Source organism: Acipenser ruthenus, chromosome 36 (assembly GCF_902713425.1).
Source record: "Acipenser ruthenus chromosome 36, fAciRut3.2 maternal haplotype, whole genome shotgun sequence".
Lineage (NCBI taxonomy): Eukaryota > Metazoa > Chordata > Actinopteri > Acipenseriformes > Acipenseridae > Acipenser > Acipenser ruthenus.
The window spans coordinates 5821252-5845751 of NC_081224.1; the positions used below are offsets into that span (position 1 = coordinate 5821252).

At 40.4% G+C, this 24500-nt stretch overlaps 1 protein-coding gene across 6 annotated transcripts in view; it reads right to left on the reverse strand.

The window, feature by feature from the left end:
• LOC117965547 (adhesion G protein-coupled receptor L1-like) overlaps positions 1-24500 on the reverse strand; it is a 270259-nt gene that overhangs the window by 125741 nt on the left and 120018 nt on the right. For all 6 annotated transcript variants that reach the window (XM_059007937.1, XM_059007934.1, XM_059007938.1 and 3 more), the window contains exon 3: positions 16026-16239. In XM_059007937.1, the coding sequence (XP_058863920.1) occupies positions 16026-16239 (214 nt within the window). The remainder of the gene's footprint in view (positions 1-16025; positions 16240-24500) is intronic.

Sequence of the window (24500 nt, forward strand, 5' to 3'; positions counted from 1 at the left end):
TCTTGAAATAATTCAAATACTTAGAGAATTCATTCTAAAACACATGAACATGATTCTGAGGTCTTTAAAGTCTATTTTTGTCCCAGCAAATGTGTGCTTGTTAAAGAACAGTAACTCTAAATAATATACAATCAGTTCTAATTTTTACTTAGCAATTTGAACCTGAATTTAAGTAATTCTTAGTAATGTTTATTTAATTTCAACAAAAAAATGAACTGAAAGAAATTAAAATGAATTCCCAGTAGTTCCATGTAATTTGTAGTGTATCTCAGGCATTTCCTGTAATTCTTTTAGTCGGTGCATGTTTTGTTTGTTTTTGGAAGCGTATGTTGTCCTATAACCAGCACAGTATTATATTGACATGTCTGTGCTGTATCTGCCTGCGTTGCTTTAGCACAGTATTATATTGACATGTCTGTGCTGTATCTGCCTGCATTGCTTTAGCACAGTATTATATTGACATGTCTGTGCTGTATCTGCCTGCGTTGCTTTAGCACAGTATTATATTGACATGTCTGTGCTGTATCTGCCTGCGTTGCTTTAGCACAGTACTATACTGACATGTCTGTACTGTATCTCCTGGCTGGCCTTCCTGCCTATGTAACCCATCCGCTCCAGCTCATCCAAAATCTCTTCTGCTCGCCTTGTCTTTTCCCTTCCTTGTTTCTCCCACGCTACACCACTGCTCCTCTCTCTGCACTGGCTCTCTATCGCTACTCGCATCCAATTCAAAACTCTCGCATTCGCCTATCACTGTCTTGACCTTTCTCCAATCTCCAGACTATCATTTCTCCCTACACCTCCTCTCCACCGGCAGACTAGCTGTACCCCCCTTCCGGTCCCCCGCCTCCAGATGCCGCTCCTTCTCCACCCTTGCCCCTCAGTGGTGGAACGACCTACCCATGGCTATCAGGACTGCTCAGTCCCTGACCACCTTCCGGCGCCTCCAAGACACACCTGTTCAGACAGCATTTGTAAACATTACAACTCTTAACCATACTCGACTATATGGCGCCCAATTTTACCAGTACTTGTATCAGTTTGTACTTGCACTGAACTGCTCCATACTTTGCCGCATTCAACTACTGCTCCTAACTATAACTACTTATTGTATCTTGTATTTGATTTTACTCTTATAGGTAACCGTACTTACGTTTTTTGTAGTTGCTCTTACTTACTACGTGCTCTTACTGGACTTTACTCACATAAGCAAATATTACTATAAGTTATAAGTGCTCTTAGTCGAACTTGTCTTTCATAGTTGCTCTTATCTGTATTATGATACACTCTGTAAACGTAATATTTTATAATGTAATAATTTGTAATATGATATTTTATAATTAGGGCTTCTTTTTTTCAGGTTTTATTAATTGTATTTTTTGGTGCTTATTTTTAGCTATTTTTGAGTTTTATGTAAATCATTTTTTTTCAGGGTTTTCGTTTATTTATTTATTTATTTATTTAATATAAATACACTTGTTGCCAATTATTTTTTATTTTTTATTGTTTTCTCCCCAATTTGGAAATGGCCAATTATTTTTAGGCTCAGCTCACCGCTACCACCCCTGCGCTGACTCAGGATGACGAAGACGAACACACACTGTCCTCCGAAGCGTGTGCTGTCAGCCGACCGCTTTTTTTCACTCTGCGGACTCACCATGCAGCCACCCAAGAGCTACAGCGTCGGAGGACAACGCAGCTCTCGGGCAGCTTACAGGCAAGCCCCCAGGCGCCCGGCCAGACTACAGGGAGCGCTGGTGCGCGGTGAGCCAGAGACACCCTGGCCGACCTAACCCTCCCCACCCCGGGCGACGCTCGGCCAATTGAGCGCTGCCCCCTGGAAGCTCCCGTCCTCAGTCAGCAAAAGAATAGCCTGGACTTGAACTCGCGACGTCTAGACTATAGAGCGCATCCTGCACTCCCCGTGGAGCGCCTTTACTGGATGCGCCACTCGGGAGCCCTTTGTTTTTGATATACTGTATGAAATGAGTGTTTTCGGTTACTTTCCAAAATGCTTGAGCGTTTTTTTTTGTGTTAAAATATATAGTAGTAACTCGATAGTACTTGCACACTTAAGTTGTACCTTCTTTCCTTTGCTGTCTTCCACAAACAAAATCCCTATGGTCATGGGCACGGACACATTCTTCTGGGGTTTTTGTGTTTTTGGGCATTTTTGTACATTTCGCCACAATTCTGTTTTAAATCCTCCCTATTTTAACTGTAATACAGCTTTAAATCCTGCTAACAAGCCTCCATCCTGATTATAATCTTGTTTTAAATCTCGCAAGCGGAGGCTCCAATAGAAATGTAAGAATGTGCTGTCACTCAGTAGTTGGGGCGGGTTTAAAGTATTCAGAACTAATCAATGATAGATACAAGTCAGGAAGGCGAGACATTGCCCAGCAGCACTGGGAAATGTATTTATTATTATTTTTGTAGTGGGTTTTATTTTTTTTAAATGTGAAAAGGGTAAAGTCAATGTGAATAGATTAACCATTTCCACAGTTTTTCCGGTGTTTTCCGGTGTTTATTGGCTATCCACCGATTTAATTTTTTTTGTATCAGGGGTGTTTTATCGGGTTTTATCGGTTAAAACTGAAAATCAGAAGCCCTACTTATATTGTGATACTTTGTACTGTGATATTTTGTAACAATTGTAAGTAACCCTGCAAAAGGGTGTCTGCTAAGAAATAAATAATAATAATAATAATAATAATAATAATAATAATAATAATAATAATAAGCACAGTATTATATTGACATGTCTGTGCTGTATTTGCCTGCGTTGCTTTAGCACAGTATTATATTGACATGTCTGTGCTGTATCTGCCAGCATTGCTTTAGCACAGTATTATATTGGCATGTCTGTGCTGTATCTGCCTGCGTTGCTTTAGCACAGTATTATATTGACATGTCTGTGCTGTATTTGCCTGCGTTGCTTTAGCACAGTATTATATTGACATGTCTGTGCTGTATCTGCCTGTGTTGCTTTAGCACAGTATTATATTGACATGTCTGTGCTGTATCTGCCTGCAGTTTACTTCCAGACTGTCTTCACTTGGCTAATTAGTTCTTCCCAAGGCCTGAGATGTGATTTTTTCTTCTTTCTAGATCATCTATTCTCTTTCTTCCTTTCTTTTTATTGCAGCTTTTCTTTCTTATACACCCCCTCTGGCTGTTCAATCAAATCATCACACCCAAGCCTGCCCTGACCTACCCCCCTTCTCTCTCCACACACACATACGAACTCTCACACGCACACACACACACACACACACACAGACACACACCCTTGAGTATCAGCATCTGCCTGAGGTACTGAGCACAGACAAGAGCTTAAAGCAGGCTAGGAGGGAGGTGGGGATGAGAGAAAAAAGCAAGAGAGGAGTAAGGGGAGAGGCAGAGAGAAGAGGGAGCAAGGGAGATGAGAAAGAGTGTCAGAGAAGGGAAATAGGGGGACAGATATAGGCAGGGGTTAATTTTTAAACAATCTGATGAACAGAGAAACGTTGTTCTTAAGAGCGCGAGTTTCTTTTGGTGTTTCGTGTTTCGTATCTTTTGGTGTTTCGTTGCATTCTAAAATATATTGTAACTTAAACTTCTGTCATTCAATTAATAGAATAGGAAATCTTTTTTTTTATATTACACGTTTTGCAACCAAAAATGTTTTCTTTCTTTCTTTCTTTCTTTCTTTCTTTTTGCACATGGTTCAACATTTGAAAACTGTTTAATTCTCGTCTGTCAGACAAAAAGGTACCAGATCTGGGAACCTGCGCAATTTAACCCCTGGATATAGGAGATGAGAAGAGGAAGGGGGTGGGGGTGGGGGGCAAAGGGAGGGGTTCAAGAGAGAAATAGGAAAGAAATTAAAAGAGATAGGAAAAAAATCACAAGATGAAAAAAGGGAGAGATGAAGGAGCAGGGGAGAGAGAAGGAAGGCAAGGAAGGAAATAGGTGAGAGATAGAAAGGAAAGAAAAAGAGAGAAGGGAAATGGAGAAGGGGGAGCGGTACACAAAAGATGAGAGAAGAGACAGGCAGAGAACGAAGGAGAGCGAGGGCAGTAACGGAAAAGCTAAATTGCAAAGAAATTGCTGGATCGCCTAAGTGAAAATGGGAGAGGCAGTTGTTACAGCACACAGCCGTGCACACACACACACACTCACACATACACAGCCCCCAGGGTAAAGGGCTCTAGTCAGAGAGATTGCGTCTTGATTAATGGCAAGGATACAAGCAGGGGGCCTCGCTTCACAGCTCTGAAGACAGAAGAAAAGGAAAAACAAACACACACACTCACACTGTGTGGTTTATAAAAGAGATTAGCAGCTGTTTCTACATCAAATATACTGACCTAAAAAGAGCTAGGGAAGAAAGCTTAGAAAGGTACAAAGACCACTTACTTGTGTTTAGGGTCACACTAATACAATATATCGATTAGTTGTGGTATCAATATTGACAATCATTGTACAATTCATATTTTGAATATCAGGATGTATTTAAAAAATAACTAATACTATATATATATATATATATATATATATATATATATATACAGACGATGTGATTGACAAACGGCTGGAAGAATCCAATTAAGAGGCTTTTTTTAAGGCTAGACTTTGATTATGTGGTGATATTCATAACTTTGTAAAACCAGCGTCTTTTATTCTGCTTTTTGTTTCCTCTCCACTTTTGTTTAGCCCTGAGCCTGCTGACGACATATTCAGTTTTTGGTCAGACTGTTCAGATCTATCTATCTATCTATCTATATATATATATATATATATATATATATATATATATATATATATACAGACGTGCTCAAATTTGTTGGTACCCCTCCACAAAAAACGAAGAATGCACAATTTTCTCTGAAATAACTTGAAACTGACAAAAGTAATTGGCATCCACCATTGTTTATTCCATATTTAATAGAAATCGGACTTTGCTTTTGATTTTTTATTCAACATAATATTGTAAATAATAAAACAAATGAAAATGGCATGGACAAAAATGATGGGACTGCTAACCTAATATTTTGTTGCACAACCTTTAGAGGCAATCACTGCAATCAAACGTTTTCTGTAGCTCTCAATGAGACTTCTGCACCTGTTAACAGGTAGTTTGGCCCACTCTTCCTGAGCAAACTGCTCCAGCTGTCTCAGGTTTGATGGGTGCCTTCTCCAGACTGCAAGTTTCAGCTCTTTCCATAGATGTTCGATAGGATTCAGATCAGGACTCATAGAAGGCCACTTCAGAATAGTCCAATGTTTTGTTCTTATCCATTCTTGGGTGCTTTTAGCTGTGTGTTTTGGGTCATTATCCTGTTGGAGGACCCATGACCTGCGACTGAGACAGAGCTTTCTGACACTGGGCAGTACGTTTTGCTCCAGAATGCCTTGATAGTCTTGAGATTTCATTGTGCCCTGCACAGATTCAAGGCACCCTGTGCCAGGCGCAGCAAAGCAGCCCCAAAACATAACCGAGCCTCCTCCATGTTTCACTGTAGGTATGGTGTTCTTTTCTTTGAAAGCTTCATTTTTTCGTCTGTGAACATAGAGCTGATGTGACTTGCCAAAAAGCTCCAGTTTTGACTCATCTGTCCAAAGGACATTCTCCCAGAAAGATTGTGGCTTGTCAATATGCATTTTAGCAAATTCCAGTCTGGCTTTTTTATGTTTTTCTTTCAAAAGTGGAGTCCTCCTGGGTCTTCTTCCATGGAGCCCACTTTCGCTCAAAAAGCGACGGATGGTGCGATCAGAAACTGACGTACCTTCACCTTGGAGTTCAGCTTGTATCTCTTTGGCAGTTATCCTTGGTTCTTTTTCTACCATTCGCACTATCCTTCTGTTCAATCTGGGGTCGATTTTCCTCTTGCGGCCGCGCCCAGGGAGGTTGGCTACAGTTCCATGGACCTTAACCCTTTGCAGTCCATTGTCGGACTGGGTCCGACATTGCAATTATTCCTCACAGGTCCTTTGTAATAATAATTGATAATAGTGATAGTTACATCAGGATATGATTAAATAGTGATAGTTACATCAGGATGTGATTAAATACAAAGTACTACAGGTTAAACACTTGGCAGATTACAGTATTCTGAAGTACAGGATTAAATGCAGTAAAATAGGGGGCAGATAAGAGCAAAATAAAGCACATTTACATGAAGGGTGATAGTGTCCCAGGATACAAACAGAGGAGTTCTACAGGTGCTCTTTGAAGAGGTGAGTCTTAAGGAGGCGCCGGAATGTGGTCAGGGACTGGGCAGTCCTGACATCTGTAGGAAGGTCATTCCACCACTGCGGAGCAAGGGTGGAGAAGGAGCGGGCTCTGGAGGCAGGGGAGCGTAGCGGAGGTAGAGCTAGTCTTCTAGTGCAGGCGGAGCGGAGAGGTCGAGTGGGGGTGTAGGGAGAGATGAGGGTCTGGAGGTAGCTGGGTGCAGTCTGGTCAAGGCATCTGTAGGCTAGTACAAGAGTCTTGAACTGGGTGCGAGCGGTGATCGGGAGCCAGTGGAGCGAGCGGAGTAGTGGAGTAGCGTGGGCGAAGCGAGGCAGAGAGAACACCAGGCGGGCAGCAGAGTTCTGGATGAGCTGGAGCGGACGGATGGCGGACGCAGGGAGGCCAGCCAGGAGGGAGTTGCAGTAGTCTAGGCGGGAGAGTACCAGGGCCTGGACCAGGAGCTGGGTAGCATATATTGTAGCGATCTTGGTTCCCGCAGGCAGGTGCATCACAGAGGGCGAGGCAATCCACACACAGGTGGAGGGCGGGCGCGAACCCGGAACCTCTCGCACCAAAGTATAGCGCCGATATCGCTGTAAAAAAAGAGCCGGCTCCTTTGCAAGGAGCGTATATCGGGCTTATGTCTTCTGTGTGTGATTACGTCACCTACCAGCCCTACTGCTGCCTTCCTCCGTGCACGCTACAATATAAATATATATAGATATATATATAGATAGATCTGAACAGTCTGACCAAAAACTGAATATGTCGTCAGCAGGGTCAGGGCTAAACAAAAGTGGAGAGGAAACAAAAAGCAGAATAAAAGACGCTGGTTTTACAAAGTTATGAATATCACCACATAATCAAAGTCTAGCCTTAAAAAAAGCCTCTTAATTGGATTCTTCCAGCCGTTTGTCAATCACATCTTCTGCTCGCCTCCCTCTGTTGTGTCACACAAAGCACCGAAGCTGGGAGGACCTTTTTCTACTGTGCCTTCCTTTGTGTGCTTTTTATATCTTCACTGTCAGAATGGAGACAGAGACTGAAAATATAAGAAAGACGTAGTTTCTACTGACAGCCTGGAGCACGTTTTTTTTTTTGTTTGTTTGTTGCTAACACGTGTATTGAATTTCCTGGCTCTAGTCTGCAAACAATCCTCAGGGAAAATCAATTAATCTGGACTATTTGAAACAGGCCTTAATTTTGCAGTGCATGGAGATGAGAGCATACTTTGGGGGTTTTAGTATAGTTATGGGTTGGCTTATTCTGGGTTTAATATACTTATAACCCAGGGCTGTCCAGCGGATGGCTTTTGATGCATGTATGGCTCATGACTAGTTTGATTTAGTCATATTTGGCTACTGTACTAAAGACGTTAAAGTAGCATGCAGGAGATGCTGGGTTTTTTTGTTAAAATACAGACAACAGTGAACGAGCGTGTGACAAGCCACAAAATGGATTTTGCATGTGGACATAACTATTGCTGCACTGAAGATCAATACAATAAAAAAAATCTCTCTCTCTCTATCTCTCTCTCTCTCTCTCTCTCTCTCTCTCTCTCTATATATATATATATATATATATATATATATATATATATATATATATATATATATATATAATCATTTTTTAAACATATAACCTTGATATTTTGCCTTGTGGCAAAACAAGAAATTGAAACTAAAATCGAGAAATACCACCCACCACTGGGACAAAAAAATGGATTTTATAGCCATATATATCCATGTTACAAAAAAACATTGTGATTTACTATAATAAAAATGAGCCTGTTTTGTATATACAGAGACAGCTGTTCTTAAACAAGTCATCATGACTTCTTCACTTCAGGGTTGTAATAGACAGGCATGGTCGATACAAACCTGTGGACCTACAGGTTGGTTGACCTGTGGGTATAAGCCACACATTGTTGGAGCATTTAACAGCACCTGGGAAGCCATCCAGATTGCATCAACCACCTATCTGTGGTTAATTTATTTATTTATTGAATTTATATTGTGCTTTTTATACAAAAGTATCGCAAAGCACTGTACAGTACATAGCAGAAGAAAAGAACAATCCACAATACATTTGTATAGCATGTCACACATACAACTGCCACAATCAGACCATTTCAATAACAGATTTAAATAACAGTATACACATAATACAAAAGCAGCAGTTTTAAAGCTACATTAAAACCCACTAAGATAGAAAGCTATTTTATAAAAGTGAGTTTTTAGTCTTGACTTGAAAACTGTAATGGTCTCAGCTTCCCTGACAAACAAAGGCAGAGCATTCCATAATATAGGAGCTTTTCAAGAAAAAGCCCTACCTCCCATGTTGCTTTTGTTGACCCTAGTAATAACCAGCAGCCCTGCATCCTGGTAAACTATGATAAATGCATGGTATAACCAATGGAAAAGCATGGGGGGGGGGGGTTGCAGAGTTACTGCGGTAAACTTTTAGAGGGGTTTTACAGTGGTGATTGATTTATAAAAATTAATATAATAATAATAATAGGACACATATATTAGAATATAATAATTTTCTGCTGATATAATAAGTAAACGTGTCCCAGTTCATTCCCGCTCCCCTCCAATGAGTGGTTAGAATTGATTTGAAAGGCTTGGTTAGCACTCCTTTTTGAGGTGTATACAGTAGCAGCAGAGGTGTACCTGTTTGGTTCCCTTACTCGTGTTTTGGAAAGCAGGTTTCAAGGGAGAGGAAGCTAGTGTCTCTACGGCTGAACCACCAGTGGGGAATGTCAACAAACAGACTACAAACAAACTGCTCAACACTGCTGCTGCCTGGTTAATGAACAAATACAGCAAGCACCCAGGACAGTCTGATGTGGTGTACATGTTAATATAATTGGGTGTGAAACTGCAAATGTAGAAATATTATATCTGACATGAGAAAAGTGTGTTCCGTTAAGGATGTGCTTCTTATCTTGTGTAGAGATCCCATCCTGTCAACACTTCGAAAGTAATCAATAGAAGTTCCAGAGCTCAAGCTTTGTTCTTTTAATAATTAGAAGTTTCACAGCTCAAGCGTTGTTCTTTTAATAAATAGAAGTTTCACAGCTCAAGCGTTGTTCTTTTAATAATTAGAAGTTTCACAGCTCAAGCGTTGTTCTTTTAATAAATAGAAGTTTCACAGCTCAAGAATTGTTCTTTTAATAAATAGAAATTCCAGAGCTCAAGAATTGTTCTCTTAATAAATAGAAGTTTCACAGCTAAAGATTTGTTCTTTTGTGATTTATAAAGAATTCATTATTATAATAAATCAGAGACACCCTACACACGGCGTAGTAACTATAACCATTCCATTCAGCTGGAGCAGCCAGGACGAGCATTGCCGTCTAGAACTATAACTCTGCTCTCAAACAAGAATCAACATAATTTATGTGTTTAAAATACTATTTACAGGCAGCACCTGCTTAATATAACTGGTAATATAGATGGTAATGCTGTGGTCTGCAAAGGGCTCTGTTTTTATAAGCACAATGCACCATAAATATAATGTATCCCAAATGAACTTTTCAATATATGGTCAGGTAATGAGACTATCTTGATGTATAGACGTAGCATATTGTATTTATCTATCTATCTATATTAGTGACCTATACACCCTCTTTGAGAGATTAACTGAAATACCTCAGTCCCCTGGCACTGCACAAACAGGCTCATCTGGGGGACTGATGACATCACCGCAGACCCCAGCGGGCACCTCTTGGCAGGATTCCCCACCCTCCCCTACTGTGCCAACCCTGCAAACCCAACAGGAGCAATTAGTGCCAACCAGACAGCCTTCTGCTGCTAGTCACTGTGCTTAAACTAGGCCTGCCAAACCTGGGGGGACTCCGATCTGGAGAAGACCAGTCTCCTCTTTACTATACAAGACATACAGTACCAAACTCAAATAGGGCTCAGATCTCACAAAGATACTAAACAGTAGAGAGAGAGAGAGAGAGAGAGAGAGAGAGACTACTTCAGATCATTAAGGAATAAGGTATGTGTATATAGGCATGTATATACAGGCACTCAATGAGCCACTCATGTACATCACGTATAATCAATGCCAAGCCTGTAGTAGTGTTTGATGTGATCACACGCCATATAGATGTATAAAGGGAAGCGATGGGGACCCCCATTCCCAGCATTGACTTTAATATCAGATATTTGCATATTACAGTGGGATCTGCATGTTCCGACCGCAGTGACGCAAAATCTTCACTCACAATTTGCAGCACAATTTAAGTTGGTGCGATGTGCCATTTATACTAGGACACATTGCTTTTATACAGTGTAATCTGACAGCAACCAATCATACATTTTCATTAATACTGAATGTTGTGGCTTGAGCATAAAACTCTGGCTTTTTAAAAAAAAAAAGTGTTTTCATCTGACATGTAATTGTAGGTAGAAGATCCCCACACGCAGCAGCAGTGTAGCCACGACTGAATGCAAATAAAAACAATAGACAAACATACATATATTAATTATTACTATTATTATTATTTATGTATTTATTTGGCAGACACCTTCACCCAATATGATCCAACCTATTAATTCAATTTCTTCCCATTCATCATTCATCATTATTACATGCAGGCTAATGTTACGCTGAAATACACTCGGGCACGTCCTGAAATTATACTGTACATTAGGAACATAGGCGACACTGATAATAAAGATATTATCCTAAAATCCACACATGTCACTTCACATTGTAACATCACCTGGGCAGAAGCCAAAAATAAATAACATTCAATGAAACTGTGTTTTTAAAAAAAATAAAAAATAAAAAAATCCTTTAGAATTTTGTCTTCCGAAGGCATTTACTTGAAGGCCACAGCAGCCTCTAAAGTTATTTTAATGAATGTTTTCATTTTCTCCTGCCACTTGGTGGCAGCAGTAATGGAGTGCTGCTGGATGAGTTTTCACAAGATTCCCCTTTGCTGCCTGCGGCACTGTCGGGACAGGCGGCATGCTGTAATCTGTAGTGCGGAGGTAGGAACAGGCTGCTCCCACTGTCCATCACCTCACTCCTCACACATTGCATTGGAATAACTAAGCATGGGGTACCCAAGTTGCTCACCTGGTAAATGCATGACTACGTGGTGTGCAGGGTGAGTCTCACAGTCAGGGGAGTGCAGGTTCTTGGCTTTGCAAAGTCGCCGGTCTTTGTTGGTGACAGAGGGAGCATTGCATTGGCTCTGGAGCTCCCCTGGGTTAGGGAGGTAAAACTGACAACGACTGTTGCTCCTCAGCGCTACAGCAGAGCCTGCTGTCCAGGTGCTTTGTCGCAGACACCTGCAAGGCTGGCCTTGGTCCTCCAGAGGACGGGTGCAGTGTACAATGAGATCACAGTTTCCAAGCAGATCTGAGATCAGTCTAGTTATACTGTAGCTATTACATGATATGTGCTTTGGTCTTGTTTTAAGGTCCTGCTTTTTAATAAAAAAGTGAGTTTGACTTCACCCGAATCAGACATTCGGCTCAGCGAATTTTAATGTTAATGAGCTCTTTGTGAAATTATTCTATATTGTTTCAGCACAGGATAACAGGATTTGAAATGTACTGTGCATCACTGAGGACATTACATTTATTATAGGAACATGTACAAACAAGAGGCCCATCTATGCTAGCCTGGGTCCTAGTAGCTGATTGTTCTCAAAGTGATCCCAGTGATTCTACCTTAACAGCATGACTAGGCAGCCCATTCTATATCCTCACCACTCTCTGTGTGAAGAAATGTCTCCTACCATCTCCTCTAAGTCTATCTCCAATGCATTTTCAGCTGTCTCTTCTGGACCTGGTTGGTCTTGTCATTTCAACGTAACAAACCGTTATATAATGCTTAAAACTGACAACATGCTTTGAAATGTTGGGAATCTGAGAAAATGGTGATCTCAACATAACTATTTGAAATGTCTCCTGAGAGCTATCTTTTGTTCTCAGCCAAACAGATTGTTATTTTTTGTGAATGGCAAATATATTTCACTTGTGATACAATATATCTCTTTATATTATTTAAAGTAATCATAGCCAACAATATAATTCCAGAGATCTTAGCCATGTTGCACTTACGTGGTCTACGTAAGTGCAACATGGCTAAGATCTCTGGAAGGTCTCAAAAATGCAGTTTTGAAAGAAACACATATTATAGTGTTTTCTTGGTCAAAGCATGTTTCTGTCTGAAAGCATGCCAGTCAATAGTGGAAATAGCTGGTTAGTAATAGCAGGAAAGAAGCCAGTGAAGGGGTGGGGACAATTTCACCCTTCAGGTGAAATAACTAAGCAAGTGCAACACTAACTGAAAGCATGGCTTGCAAACAGAGATTTCTTTAACCAAGTGTAGTACCAGCTGTCATGTTTTAAAATACAAAAACAAGTTTACTTGTTAACTTAAGTTAAAAAGCAGTTAAAAACTGGAAATGTGAGACTTCTCTAACGAATGGAAGCACACAACCCATAAGAGTTATGAAATGGTTTTGTTAGCTGCAATCACTCTTGATAAATTTGGTCCCAGAAAGTGTCAGGCCTGGTTAACAATGCAAACTGTGCTGTACACCATTGCTCAAACTCTGGAGACATTAAGAGACAAACAGCCTCAGAATTCATGAGATTGTTCACTAAACCCTTGCTCTTCCATCTGTCTTCTGTTTGTCTTGATTCTTCCCAGTAACACATCACTAGGCAAACACATTTGATGTATTGAAATAAATGGCAGCTTCCCAGTTTTGTTTATTCAGTAAATCTCTATAACAGTGTACCAGTTCAGCCATAAGTATTGTACAATCTATATGAATAATGTGCTTCAAATACAGACGTCAGATGTCTTTTTTCAACGAAAAGACCACCATGACCTACACCCTACTGTTCCAAAAGTCTAAATAATGTTACAATATAAAATCTATCCATTAATATGGTTGTCACTAACCAAAAAAGGCCACACATCTTATGTATGAGCTCTTGTGTTCTATAAATGTCTCAATTGTACAGTTTACAGCAAACATGGATTTTCAATTAAAAACATTAACATTTGTTTCACATACCCAGATTAGCACTTTACTAGAGTTACATTAGGAAGCCCTAGATTAGTGCTAACCGTGGTCTGTGAAACAAGCTGTTAATCTGGCACTATACAAGGTTATAGATAGCTCAGTTTCCATGCCTTATGCTCAGGAAGTCTCTTACTGTTTCACTTTCTCAGTAGTGTTATGCAAGACAAGTGATGTGAACAGCTTCCCGTGTGTTTGATGAAACCCCATGTTTACTGTGACGTGTTTATTTCAAAACGGCACATTGAGACCTATATAGTGAATGGATGTCGATTCTTGGCTTTTTTTTGTTATCAGCTACTTTAAAACGTGTATATACAGTGCCTTGCATAAGTATTCACCCCCCTTGGACTTTTCCACATTTTGTAGTGTTACAACCTGGAATTAAAATGGATTTAATTAGGATTTTTTGTCACTGATCTACACAAAATAGTCCATAATGTCGAAGTGGGGAAAAAAATCTACATATTTTTCAAAATTATTTACAAATAAAAAACTGAAAAGTCTTGATTGCATAAGTATTCACCCCCTTTGCTGTGATACCCCTAAAGAAGCTCTGGTGCAACCAATTGCCTTCAGAAGTCACATCATTAGTTGAATGGAGTCCATCTGTGTGCAATTAAAGTGTCACATGATCTCAGATTAAATACACCTGTTTCTGGAAGGCCCCAGAGTTTGTTAGAGAGCATATCTAAACAAACAGCATCATGAAGACCAAGGAGCTATCAAAACAAGTCTGGGATAAAGTTCTGGAGAAGCACCAATCAGGGTTGGGTTATAAAAAATATCCCAAACTTTGAACATCCCCAGGGGGCACTGTTAAATCCATTACTAAAAAATGGAAAGAATATGGCACAACCGCAACTCTGTCTAGAGAAGGCCGTCCACCAAAACTCAGTGACCAGGTAAGGAGGGCATTAGTCAGGGATGCAACCAAGAGGCCAATGGTAACTCTGAAGGAGCTGGAGAGATCCACAGCTGAGATGGGAGAAACCATCCATGCGACAACTATAACCCGGACGCTCCATAAAGCTGGGCTTTATGGAAGAGTGGCGAGAAGAAAGCCATTGCTGAAAAAAAACCCATATCAAATCCCGTTTGGATTTTGCCAAAAGGCATGTGGGAGACACAGCAAACGTGGAAAAAGGTTCTCTGGTCTGATGAAACCAAAATTGAACTTTTTGGCCTTAGCGCAAAACGCTATGTGTGGCGCAAAGCCAACACTGCTCATCACCCTGAGAACACCATCCCCACGGTGAAGCATGGTGGTGGCAGCATCATGTTATGGGGATGCTTTTCATCAGCAGGGACTGGGAAACTGGTCAGGATTGAGGGCAAGATGGATGGAGCCAAATACAGGGAAATTCTAGAGGAAAACCTGTTTCAGTCTGCAAGAGACCTGGGACTGGGGCGGAGGTTCACCTTCCAGCAGGACAATGACCCTAAACACACAGCCAAAGCCACACTGGAGTGGTTTAAAAACAAGAACCTGAATGTCTTAGAATGGCCCAGTCAAAGCCCAGACCTCAATCCGATTGAGAATCTATGGCAAGACTTGAAAATTGCTGTTCACCAACGGTCCCCATCCAACTTGACAGAGCTTGAGCAATTTTGCCAAGAAGAATGGGCAAAAAGTGCAGGATCCAGATGTGCAAAGCTGGTAAAGACTTACCACAAAAGACTCACAGCTGTAATTGCTGCCAAAGGTGCTTCTACCAAGTATTGACTCAGAGGGGTGAATACTTATGCAACCAACAAATGTCTTTTTTTTTGTTGAATTAACTTTTGTGTCACAATAAAAAAATATTTTGCACCTTCAAAGTGTTAAGTATGTTGTGTAAATCAAATGGTAAAAATCCCAATTAAATCCATTTTAATTCCAGGTTGTAATACTACAAAATGTGGAAAAGTCCAAGGGGGGTGAATACTTATGCAAGGCACTGTATAGATATATTCCATTGGGTGGAATACAATCCAACAACTAACATTAAGCAAGCCCTTCACTGGCTTAGGCATTTTAAGATAAGTGTTTGAAGCAATGGATTATATACACACAATCACTCACTCACACACATATTGTTGTATATTGAACTATTGGGTGTATTTTTGTTACTGTTGAGTTCACTACTAGTTCGAGACAGACAACATATTGATTGTAGCTGCTATCATTTGGCTGGCTAGATTAGAAGAAAGAGAAGCTCTCGGGTTTTTCAAAAAGAGAATTTACCTTGGAGTTTTTGCAGGACTAAATAGGTTTTTGAAGGGAGTGAGCTGTTTAAAAAAGAAACGAATGTGAAATACTAGTTATTTTACACTTACTAATATATTATTTTTTAGATCCACTTTGTTTATTGTTTTCTGTTTTTGTCTTCACATCCTGATTTTAAAAGCTATCACACATCTTCTACAAAGTACAGCTACCACCATTAAACTGGTCCCCTGCAATGCCCCACTGCAACATAAATACAGACATAATCAGTACGTTTACACTCACTTAGTTCTGCATACTGCAATAAGCTGAATATGAGTGTGTGAAACATGTATTCTATACCTTGTGTTTGCATGATATGGAAGCCATTCGTTTAGAATCCTGTTTACATGCAACTTTGATCATATGCCGATGCTGAGAATCAGTAATTAGCACATGTGTATGGGCAGAAATCCAGTCTAAACAAGAGAAGGTCAACGAACCTCTCTCACGCCTGGGAGAATTAGCTTTAGTATAAGAACAGTCTCTCCTACCTCTGAGACATGATCTTGAATGCGTCTGGCAGGTAGCACTGCACATTCTCCATCTGGAAGGGGTCCGCATCGCAGATCTTGTCATCCGTGCGGCCGTAGTTGGCGTTCTCGATCATAATGACATCACTTCCTGGGCAGCGCAGCTCAATGGGATAGCCCTCGCAGGCCAGCTCCCGTCGCATCAGACCGAAAGGCAGGGCAGATCGGCTCAGAGCTGTGAGAGAGAGAGAGAGAGAGAGAGACAGAGAGAGGCGTTAACATCACAGACACAAACCTTTCTATTATAAAGGCAGAGCGGATCAGCTCAGAGCTGAGAGACAGAGCGAGAGAGAGAGAGAGATAAAGAGAGGCGTTAACATGACAAACACAAAGCTTACTACTATAAAGGCAGAGCGGATCAGCTCAGAGCTCAGAGTGAGAGAGAAAGAGAGGTGTTAACGTGTGTCATGTTCATCTTATAGAATGTCACAGACATGCAGATGGACATGGTTGATGTTTAAGGGTCTCCATTTTAAACAAGGACTGGTAAAATGGTTTGGAAAACATTGAATCTCTGCTTCAGTGCTGCACCGACTGACACACGCAAGAGATAACACATGTCAATTTCGTTTTAAATAAAAAAAAACAAAATCATTTTTACAGTTTTGTATGTACATACTGTATACCTGTATGTACTGTTTATTTTATTATAGTTTTTCATTTTTTTAAGTAGTGCTTTATATGTGATAAGTTAGAAAATAAGGGCACTGTTGAGCATGCCAGCCAAGTAGTCTACTCATTTAACTCGCCTAAACTGCCATTTTTATTTCTTTGTAAACGTAAAATGTGCTTTATACTTATTTCCAAAAGTACATCGCTATGTACAAGCCAAAAAGTAAACAACTGCAACAGACAGAATCAACCTTGTCTGGAGTAAGCACAGCAGCTGCAGAAAATAGCGAAGGCCAGAGCATGGCCTCTCATATCAGCAGTCACGAAGATTCACTCCACTATCGAGTCATTCAGAACCAAAACTCGATCATCAATCTGCACTCGGCAAGCTACACTCGAGACACAACAATCTTTTTCAGGAGGTGGAAACGTCTGTAAACAATATAGATGCCAGGGTCTTGGCACTAGAATCTCTAAGCACAAATCTATCTGCTGAAAACAATATACTGAAACACAAAGTTGACGACATAGAATGCAGAAGTCGGAGACAGAACTTCCGTATAATTGGAATTGCAGAAGGGGCTGAGGCACCAAAACCCACAGCCTTCACCTCAGAGTTCTTAAAGTTCTTGGAAAAGTTCGACTCACCCCGTGATTGACAGAGCGCACCGCTCCCTTGCTCCTAGACCTCGACGCGGAGAAAGACCGCGGCCCATGATAGTAAGGCTTCATTACTACCAAACCAAGGAGCAGATACTACGTCTTGCCAGACAGAAGGGGCCTCTTATTTTCCAGGGGAAACAAGTCTACCTGTTCCCTGACTTCAGTGTGGAAGTATCAAGACGTCAGGCTGTTTATGGCAATGTAAAGGCACAGCTATGGGAAGCGGGTGTAAAACATGGTCTGTTACACCCTGCCAGGCTTCAAATCACTTTTAACGGTGTCCGGCAGACCTTCGAGACCCCGGTAGATGCAGCTGCTTTCTTCAGAGAGCGTATCGCCCCTTCTCAGCAAAATCCCAGGCCATCCCACAATGACTGAGGCAGATAAGTTTGCTTTACTGGTCAACAATTGCTTTTCTTTTTGCTCTTTAAATCCGACTTGAGCAAAGACTACATTTTCTGATGTTGCAGTTATAATACAATGTTTAATGAACACAGACATATTTTCTTATTTTATTCCAGCAAACTTTTTTTTTTTACTTTCCAACGGATTATCGTCTTGAACTTAACCATAGGAAGCTGTGGTCCGGCCACCAATTCATTCATCTGCAATTTAATTTTATTATTCGACATACTGGGAGAAGAACTTGCCTCAAAGTAATATATATTGGACTTGTCTTTACTATTTGCATTGCTTGACTAAAACTCGTATTTATGTATGTATTCTTTTTACTGTGAGCTGACTCGGGAGGGCAAAGACGAACACACACTGTCCTCCGAAGCGTGTGCCGTCAGCCGACCGCTTTTTTTCACACTGCGGACTCACCATGCAGCCACCCAAGAGCTACAGCGTCGGAGGACAATGCAGCTCTCGGGCAGCTTACAGGCAAGCCCGCAGGCACCCGGCCAGACTACAGGGGTCGCTGGTGCGCGGTGAGCCGAGGGCACCCTGACCGACCTAACCCTCCCTCCCACCGGGCGACGCTCGGCCAATTGTGTGCCGCCCCCTGGGAGCTCCCGTCCACGGTCGGCTGTGGAATAGCGTGGACTCAAACTTGCGATGTCCAGACTATAGAGCGCATCCTGCGCTCCACGTGGAGCGCCTTTACTGGATGCGCCACTCGGGAGCCGTGATGCTTTTTTTAAAAATTATTATTTTATCTTCCTTTCTCTTCCCTTCACTAATACGACTGTTGCGTATATGTTTATGTATATCTGAAATGAGATATACATAGGGCAATGCCGTTATTCTGGTAGTATTATTGATATATACTGTCATATCTTGTGTCTGTATATATGTGCGTATGTTTGTCTCTGTGTGTGCATGTATATATGTTTGTATATTTGTATGTAGATGTGTATGTATGAATGTACATGTATATGAATCGAACCTGGGATATACAGTGCCGTGAAAAAGTATTTGCCCCTTGTCTGATTTGCTGCATTTTTGCATATTTTTGACACTGAATGTTATCAGATATTCAACCAAAACCTAATATTAGATAAAAGGAACCCTGAGTGAACAAATAACACAAAAATTTGATACATATTTCATTTATTTAAAGAAAGTTATGCAACACCCAATGCCCCCGTGTGAAAACGTAATCACCCCCTTAGACTCAATAACTGGTTACGCCACCTGTAGCAGCAATAACTGCAACCAAACGCTTCCTGTAGTTATTGATTAGTCTCTCACAGTGCCGCGGAGGAATTTTGGCCCACTCCTCCATGCAGAACTGCTTCAACTCAGTGACATTTGTGGGTTTTCGAGCATGAACTGCTCGTTTCAGGTCCTGCCACAACATCTCAATGGAGTTTAGGTCTGGACTTTGACTAGGCCATTCCAAAACTTTAAATTTCTTGTTCTTCAACCATTCTGATGTAGACTTGCTTGTGTGTTTCGGATCATTGTCTTGTGCATGACCCAGCTGCGCTTCAGCTTCAACTCATGACATTCTCTTGTAGAATTCTCTGATACAGAGCAGAATTCATGGTTCCTTCAATGATGGCAAGGCGTCCAGGTTCTGATGCAGCAAAGCATCGCCAAAACATGACACTACCAGCACCACCATGCTTGACCGTTGGTATGAGGTTCTTACTGTGGAATGCAGTGTTTGGTTTTCACCGGACATAACAGGGCCCATGTCGGCCAAAAAGTTCCACTTTTGACTCATCTGTCCATAGAACATTGTTCCAGAACTCTTGAGGATCATCCAGGTGCTTTTTGGCAAACTTGAGACGAGCATTCATGTTCTTCTTAGTGAGCAATGGTTTCCGCCTTGCTACTCTGCCATGAATCCCATTTTTGCCCAGTGTCTTTCTGATGGTGGAGTCATGAACACTGACCTTAGCCGAGGCGAGAGAGGCCTACAGATCCCTGGATGTTGTTCTAGGGTTCTTTGTGACTTCCTGGACGATTTTACGCCTTGCTCTTGGAGAGATTTTGGCAGGACGGCTACTCCTGGGAAGATTCACTACTGTCCCAAACTTTCTCCATTTGGACAATATGGCTCTGACTGTGGTTCGGTGGAGCCCCAGAGCCTTAGAAATGGCTTTGTAACCCTTTCCAGACTGATAGGCATCAACAACTTTTTTTGGGAGGTCTTCAGGAATTTCTTTTGTTCGTGGCATGATGTGCCTCTAGAACCTGTGTGCTGACAACTTCACTCTGATGGTAAGGGCCTCAGTTAGTCAGATTTATATTGGGCAGGGCTGGCCCAAATCAGGCCTGGTTGTTAACCAAAGTACTCAAACAGCTGACCCTAATTATCCCTTTAATTGGGTAGAGTTAACTAGGGGGGGCAATAACTTTTTCACACCTGAAGATTGCATGTTTGATTACCTTGCACACCAAACAAATGAAAGAAGCACCAAACTTTGGTGTCATTTTTTCTCTCAGCCTCCCTCTATATACTACTACAACCCACAAAAAAATCTGACCAAATACAATGTGAAAAATGTGCAAAAATGCAGAAAATCAGACAGGGGCAAATACTTTTTCATGGCACTGTATAAATATGGTTTGTGAAAAGTTACTTATTTGAGAATAATTAGAATATGCAGATACTTTGGTAACAGGGAGTAACTGTTGTCTGGGGATAGTCCAATACAAATTGTAAGAGGATAGTTATTGTTTGGAAATGATAGGATATAATTTGTGGAGGGTAACTACTATTTGAAAATGATTCAATACAGATTGTGGAGGGTAGCTATTATCTGAGGATATTCTGATGTGATTTGTGGAGGGCAGTTACTATTTGAAAGTATTCAGATGTGAGTAAAGGTTGATTTGTATGTTTATTTCAAACAACTTGCATATTGAATGTTTTCGGGTGATATTTGTCTTCTGTGAAAAATGTTTTAAGTGTTTTTAAATGGTGTTTGAATATCTTCAGATAATGTTTATTTTGTGAATATATGTATTTAAATAGTTAAAATAGGCCTATTTGAAATAGTTGGTGTTTACAAATAAAATATCAAGAGCAGCTGTATTTGTCCCAGGTCTGCTATGAATGCATGTAGGCGATACAATACGTTTTCTTTTCCCTTAAGTTGTTACTTAGGCCAATTATTAGTAATACTTGCTTCTGATTATTTTATTTATTTATTATTATTATTATTATTATTATTATTATTATTATTATTATTATTATTATTTTCCATTTGATTTCTTCCTTCCTTCTTCTCTTCATTTAATCTTAATTATCCTTCACAGCCGGTTCTTTTTAAGTTGGGTATACACATGTGCCGACACAATCTTTATAAATGGTGTATTGTATTTTATCCATCGCTGGTGTTTTTTTTGTTTGTTCTTTCTTCCGGCTTGCAGTCTGTTGCTGAGTTCATCGCTGCAACCCTTGCTTTTCCCTTGGCCTGGTGGTGGTGGCAATGTCTTATTGTTTACCTCAATATCTCTGCTGGGTGTGTTGGGGCTCTTACACAGTTGTATGTTAGGGTGCTCTATGCATGAGGAGATGGCAGACAGCCAGAGAGTGAGTTTTGTAGACAAGTTAGTAAGCTTTCACCCCGATTGGGAGGGTTTTATGGGGGGGGGGGGGGTTGGGGGGAGGGCCTTGTGACACTTTTCCTTTCTTTTGGTTTCTTTTCTTTTTTTCTTTTTCTTTCATTCTCTCTTTCTACCTTCATCTTATCTTTCTTTATGGAGTCACATCTTTTCTCTCTCTCAGGGGCTGAGGACTCAGCTCTGGTCTCTGTACATGGGATATTATCTATTTCACTATGGTGAATACCAGTAGGTTGTCAGCGGAGGTGGATGTCCTTATAATTTTATTAGCTGGACTGTTAAGGGTTTAAATCACCCAGTTAAGCGTAATAAAATCCTATCACATCTCCAGCAGCTAAGGGTTGGCATTGCTTTCCTTCAGGAGACTCACCTCAGGAACTCCGACTAGTTTCGTATCCGACAGGGGCAGCCATTTCACTCCAATTTTAATGGCAAGGCCAGGGGTGCAGCTATCTTGGTTAATAAATCTATACCTTTTGTGGCAGATAAAGTAATATCTGATCCAAGCGGCCGCTATGTTATTGTAACAGGCAAACTATTTAATACTCCTTTAATTTTGGCCAATGTTTACGATCCTAATTTTGATGATAACAAATTTATTTCTAATCTGTTGTCTTCATTGCCTCATCATCTTATCTTAGGTGGAGACTTTAATTGCATTTTAAACCCTGCTTTGGACCGCTCCTCTCCTAAGCCTTCACCACCTTCCAAATCTTCTCTTGCCACCTGCTCTGTTTTGGATACCTACGGGGTCTCTGACCCATGGCGTTTTCTCTTTCCCACTGCAAGACAGTGTTCATTCTTTTCCCCTGTTCATCACACCTACTCCCGCATTGACTATTGTTTCATTGACAATAAATTACTCCCCTCTATCTGTTCTTGTACATACAATAGCATTGTAATATCTGATCATGCACTGTTGGTCCTAGAATTAGCCGTACCAAATCCAGATTTCACGACGCAGGTCCTGGGGCTTGGATCCTCATTTGATTTCAAACAAGGATTTGTTCAAATTGTAACTAATGAAATCACTTTTTTTCTTCAGCACTAACTCTATGCCTGGAATCTCTGCCACTACTCTATGGGATACATTGAAAGCCTATCTGTGAGGGCAGATAATCTCTTATACAGCCCAAATTAATAAGAGTCGCACTGAGGCTGTCTAAACTGTCAGACCTCATTTTGCAATTTGATCGAAAATATGCTGTTTCTCCCTCCCCTGATTTATACAAGGAGCGTTTAACGTTTCAGACTGAATTTGATCTTTTATCCTCAAAACAGGCAGAACTGTTATTAAGACCACGGCATAAAGTATATGAATATGGTGACACAGAGCCCATAAGATCATAGCTTACCAGCTTTGCCAGGCCTCTGCCTTTCTCCTGATTCCTCAAATACGCACTCAGTCAGGTGAGGTAACTTCAGACCATTTTGAAATTAATGAAGAGTTAAAAAATTTTTATGCAAACCTCTATAGATCAGAATCTTTAGCTGACCCTTCTGAATGTGGAGCTTATTGCCTAATTTCCCTCCTAAATATGGATGTAAAAATTCTCGCCAAGGTATTAGCACATCGCCTTGAAGTTATACTTCCCTCTATAATTTCCATTGACTAAACTGGTTTTATACAGGAGAGACATTATTATTATTATTATTATTATTATTATTACAATTTACATTCCCTTTCTAACCTCAGACGCCTTTTCAATATCATTTATACAGTCAACCTTTCCCACTCCAAAGGTGGTTATTTCTCTCGACGATGAGAAAGCATTTGACCGCGTTGAATGGGACTATCTGTTTACTACTCTTCAGAGGTTTGGATTTGGCTCCAACTTCATTGCCTGGGTCAAACTGCTATATACATCTCCATTAGCTTCAATTCATACAAACGCCTCCAGTTCTACTTACTTCCCTCTACATCGTGGCACTCGGCAGGGCTGCCCTCTTTCTTCACTTTTATTTGTTATCACTATCAGAGATTATGAAAGTAGAAAATAGTACCATAGTAGTGGAAATATAGTAGCATATAGTAGCAGATCTTTTTTTTTTTTTTAAGGCCAGGGGCTGCTCGCCCTAGTAATTAAAATGTTCTTAGGGTCTGGCAAGCTCTAATTTTTGCTGTTCAATCAATAATTTTGGTAATTGTAAACACATGGCATTTAGAAATTAACAACCCGAATAAAAATACTTCAACACTGATTTTGGTTGATTGGACTGAAATATTCAACCTCAAAACTATAAAAATAACAACACCTCAAGAAAGGTTTATCATAGTTTTTCATTTACATTTTTACTATTCTGCAACTATCAAAACACACAATTATTTAAAGCGAGTTAAACCTCAAAACCCATTTGCACAAACACAGTAATGGGGAGTGTCAGATTGTGCATATTGCTGGTGTTTCTTCTTACCTATGAGAGTGATACAGTCATGACGCCCACCATGTTTCACAGAGAAGTCTGTCTGGCAGTATCACAGACGTTAGATTGAGACACTCCACTTCTTTTAATGAATGACCATTCTGTGGTAAATTCCTCTCCATATTTCTGACAAGCCAACCTCAATCTTTTAGGTGGAGGAGAGTGACATTTTTTGTTTGATTTGGCATTCCTATTTTAATAACTGATAAGTAAGGCTGGGATTTTGTCACGAAAATTTGTACTAAAAATGAAGGAGCAGTCATGGTAAATTTGTTCAAAATCACGGAGGATGGGGAAAATGGTGTGTGAAGTCACGGGATGAAAATTAAATTTTTTAAAAAAAAATTACAATACACAGTACCTACGCAAACATAAATTGGTCTGCCTGTAGAAATAGGAAAAATGGAAAATTAATCTAAATATTTATTTATTATGGTTTTCACAACATCAGGTTCAAGTTTTAATCCTGTAAATCGGTAAGCTTCACAGCGTATACAACTATAAACAAAAATGTTTGTTTTACATGACATTTGGTGGGGTTTCTACAGGACAGCATACAAAAACTGTAGGTTTCACATACAATTAAAAAATAATGTTTGAAGTTGGAAGACTCTTTGTGTGCATCTGGTGCTTCTGCTGTGGTTCAGTTTGCAGTTATTTCACGTTTTGGTTTGTTTGGTTACATATTATTCCGATACAGCATGCTGTATGTGT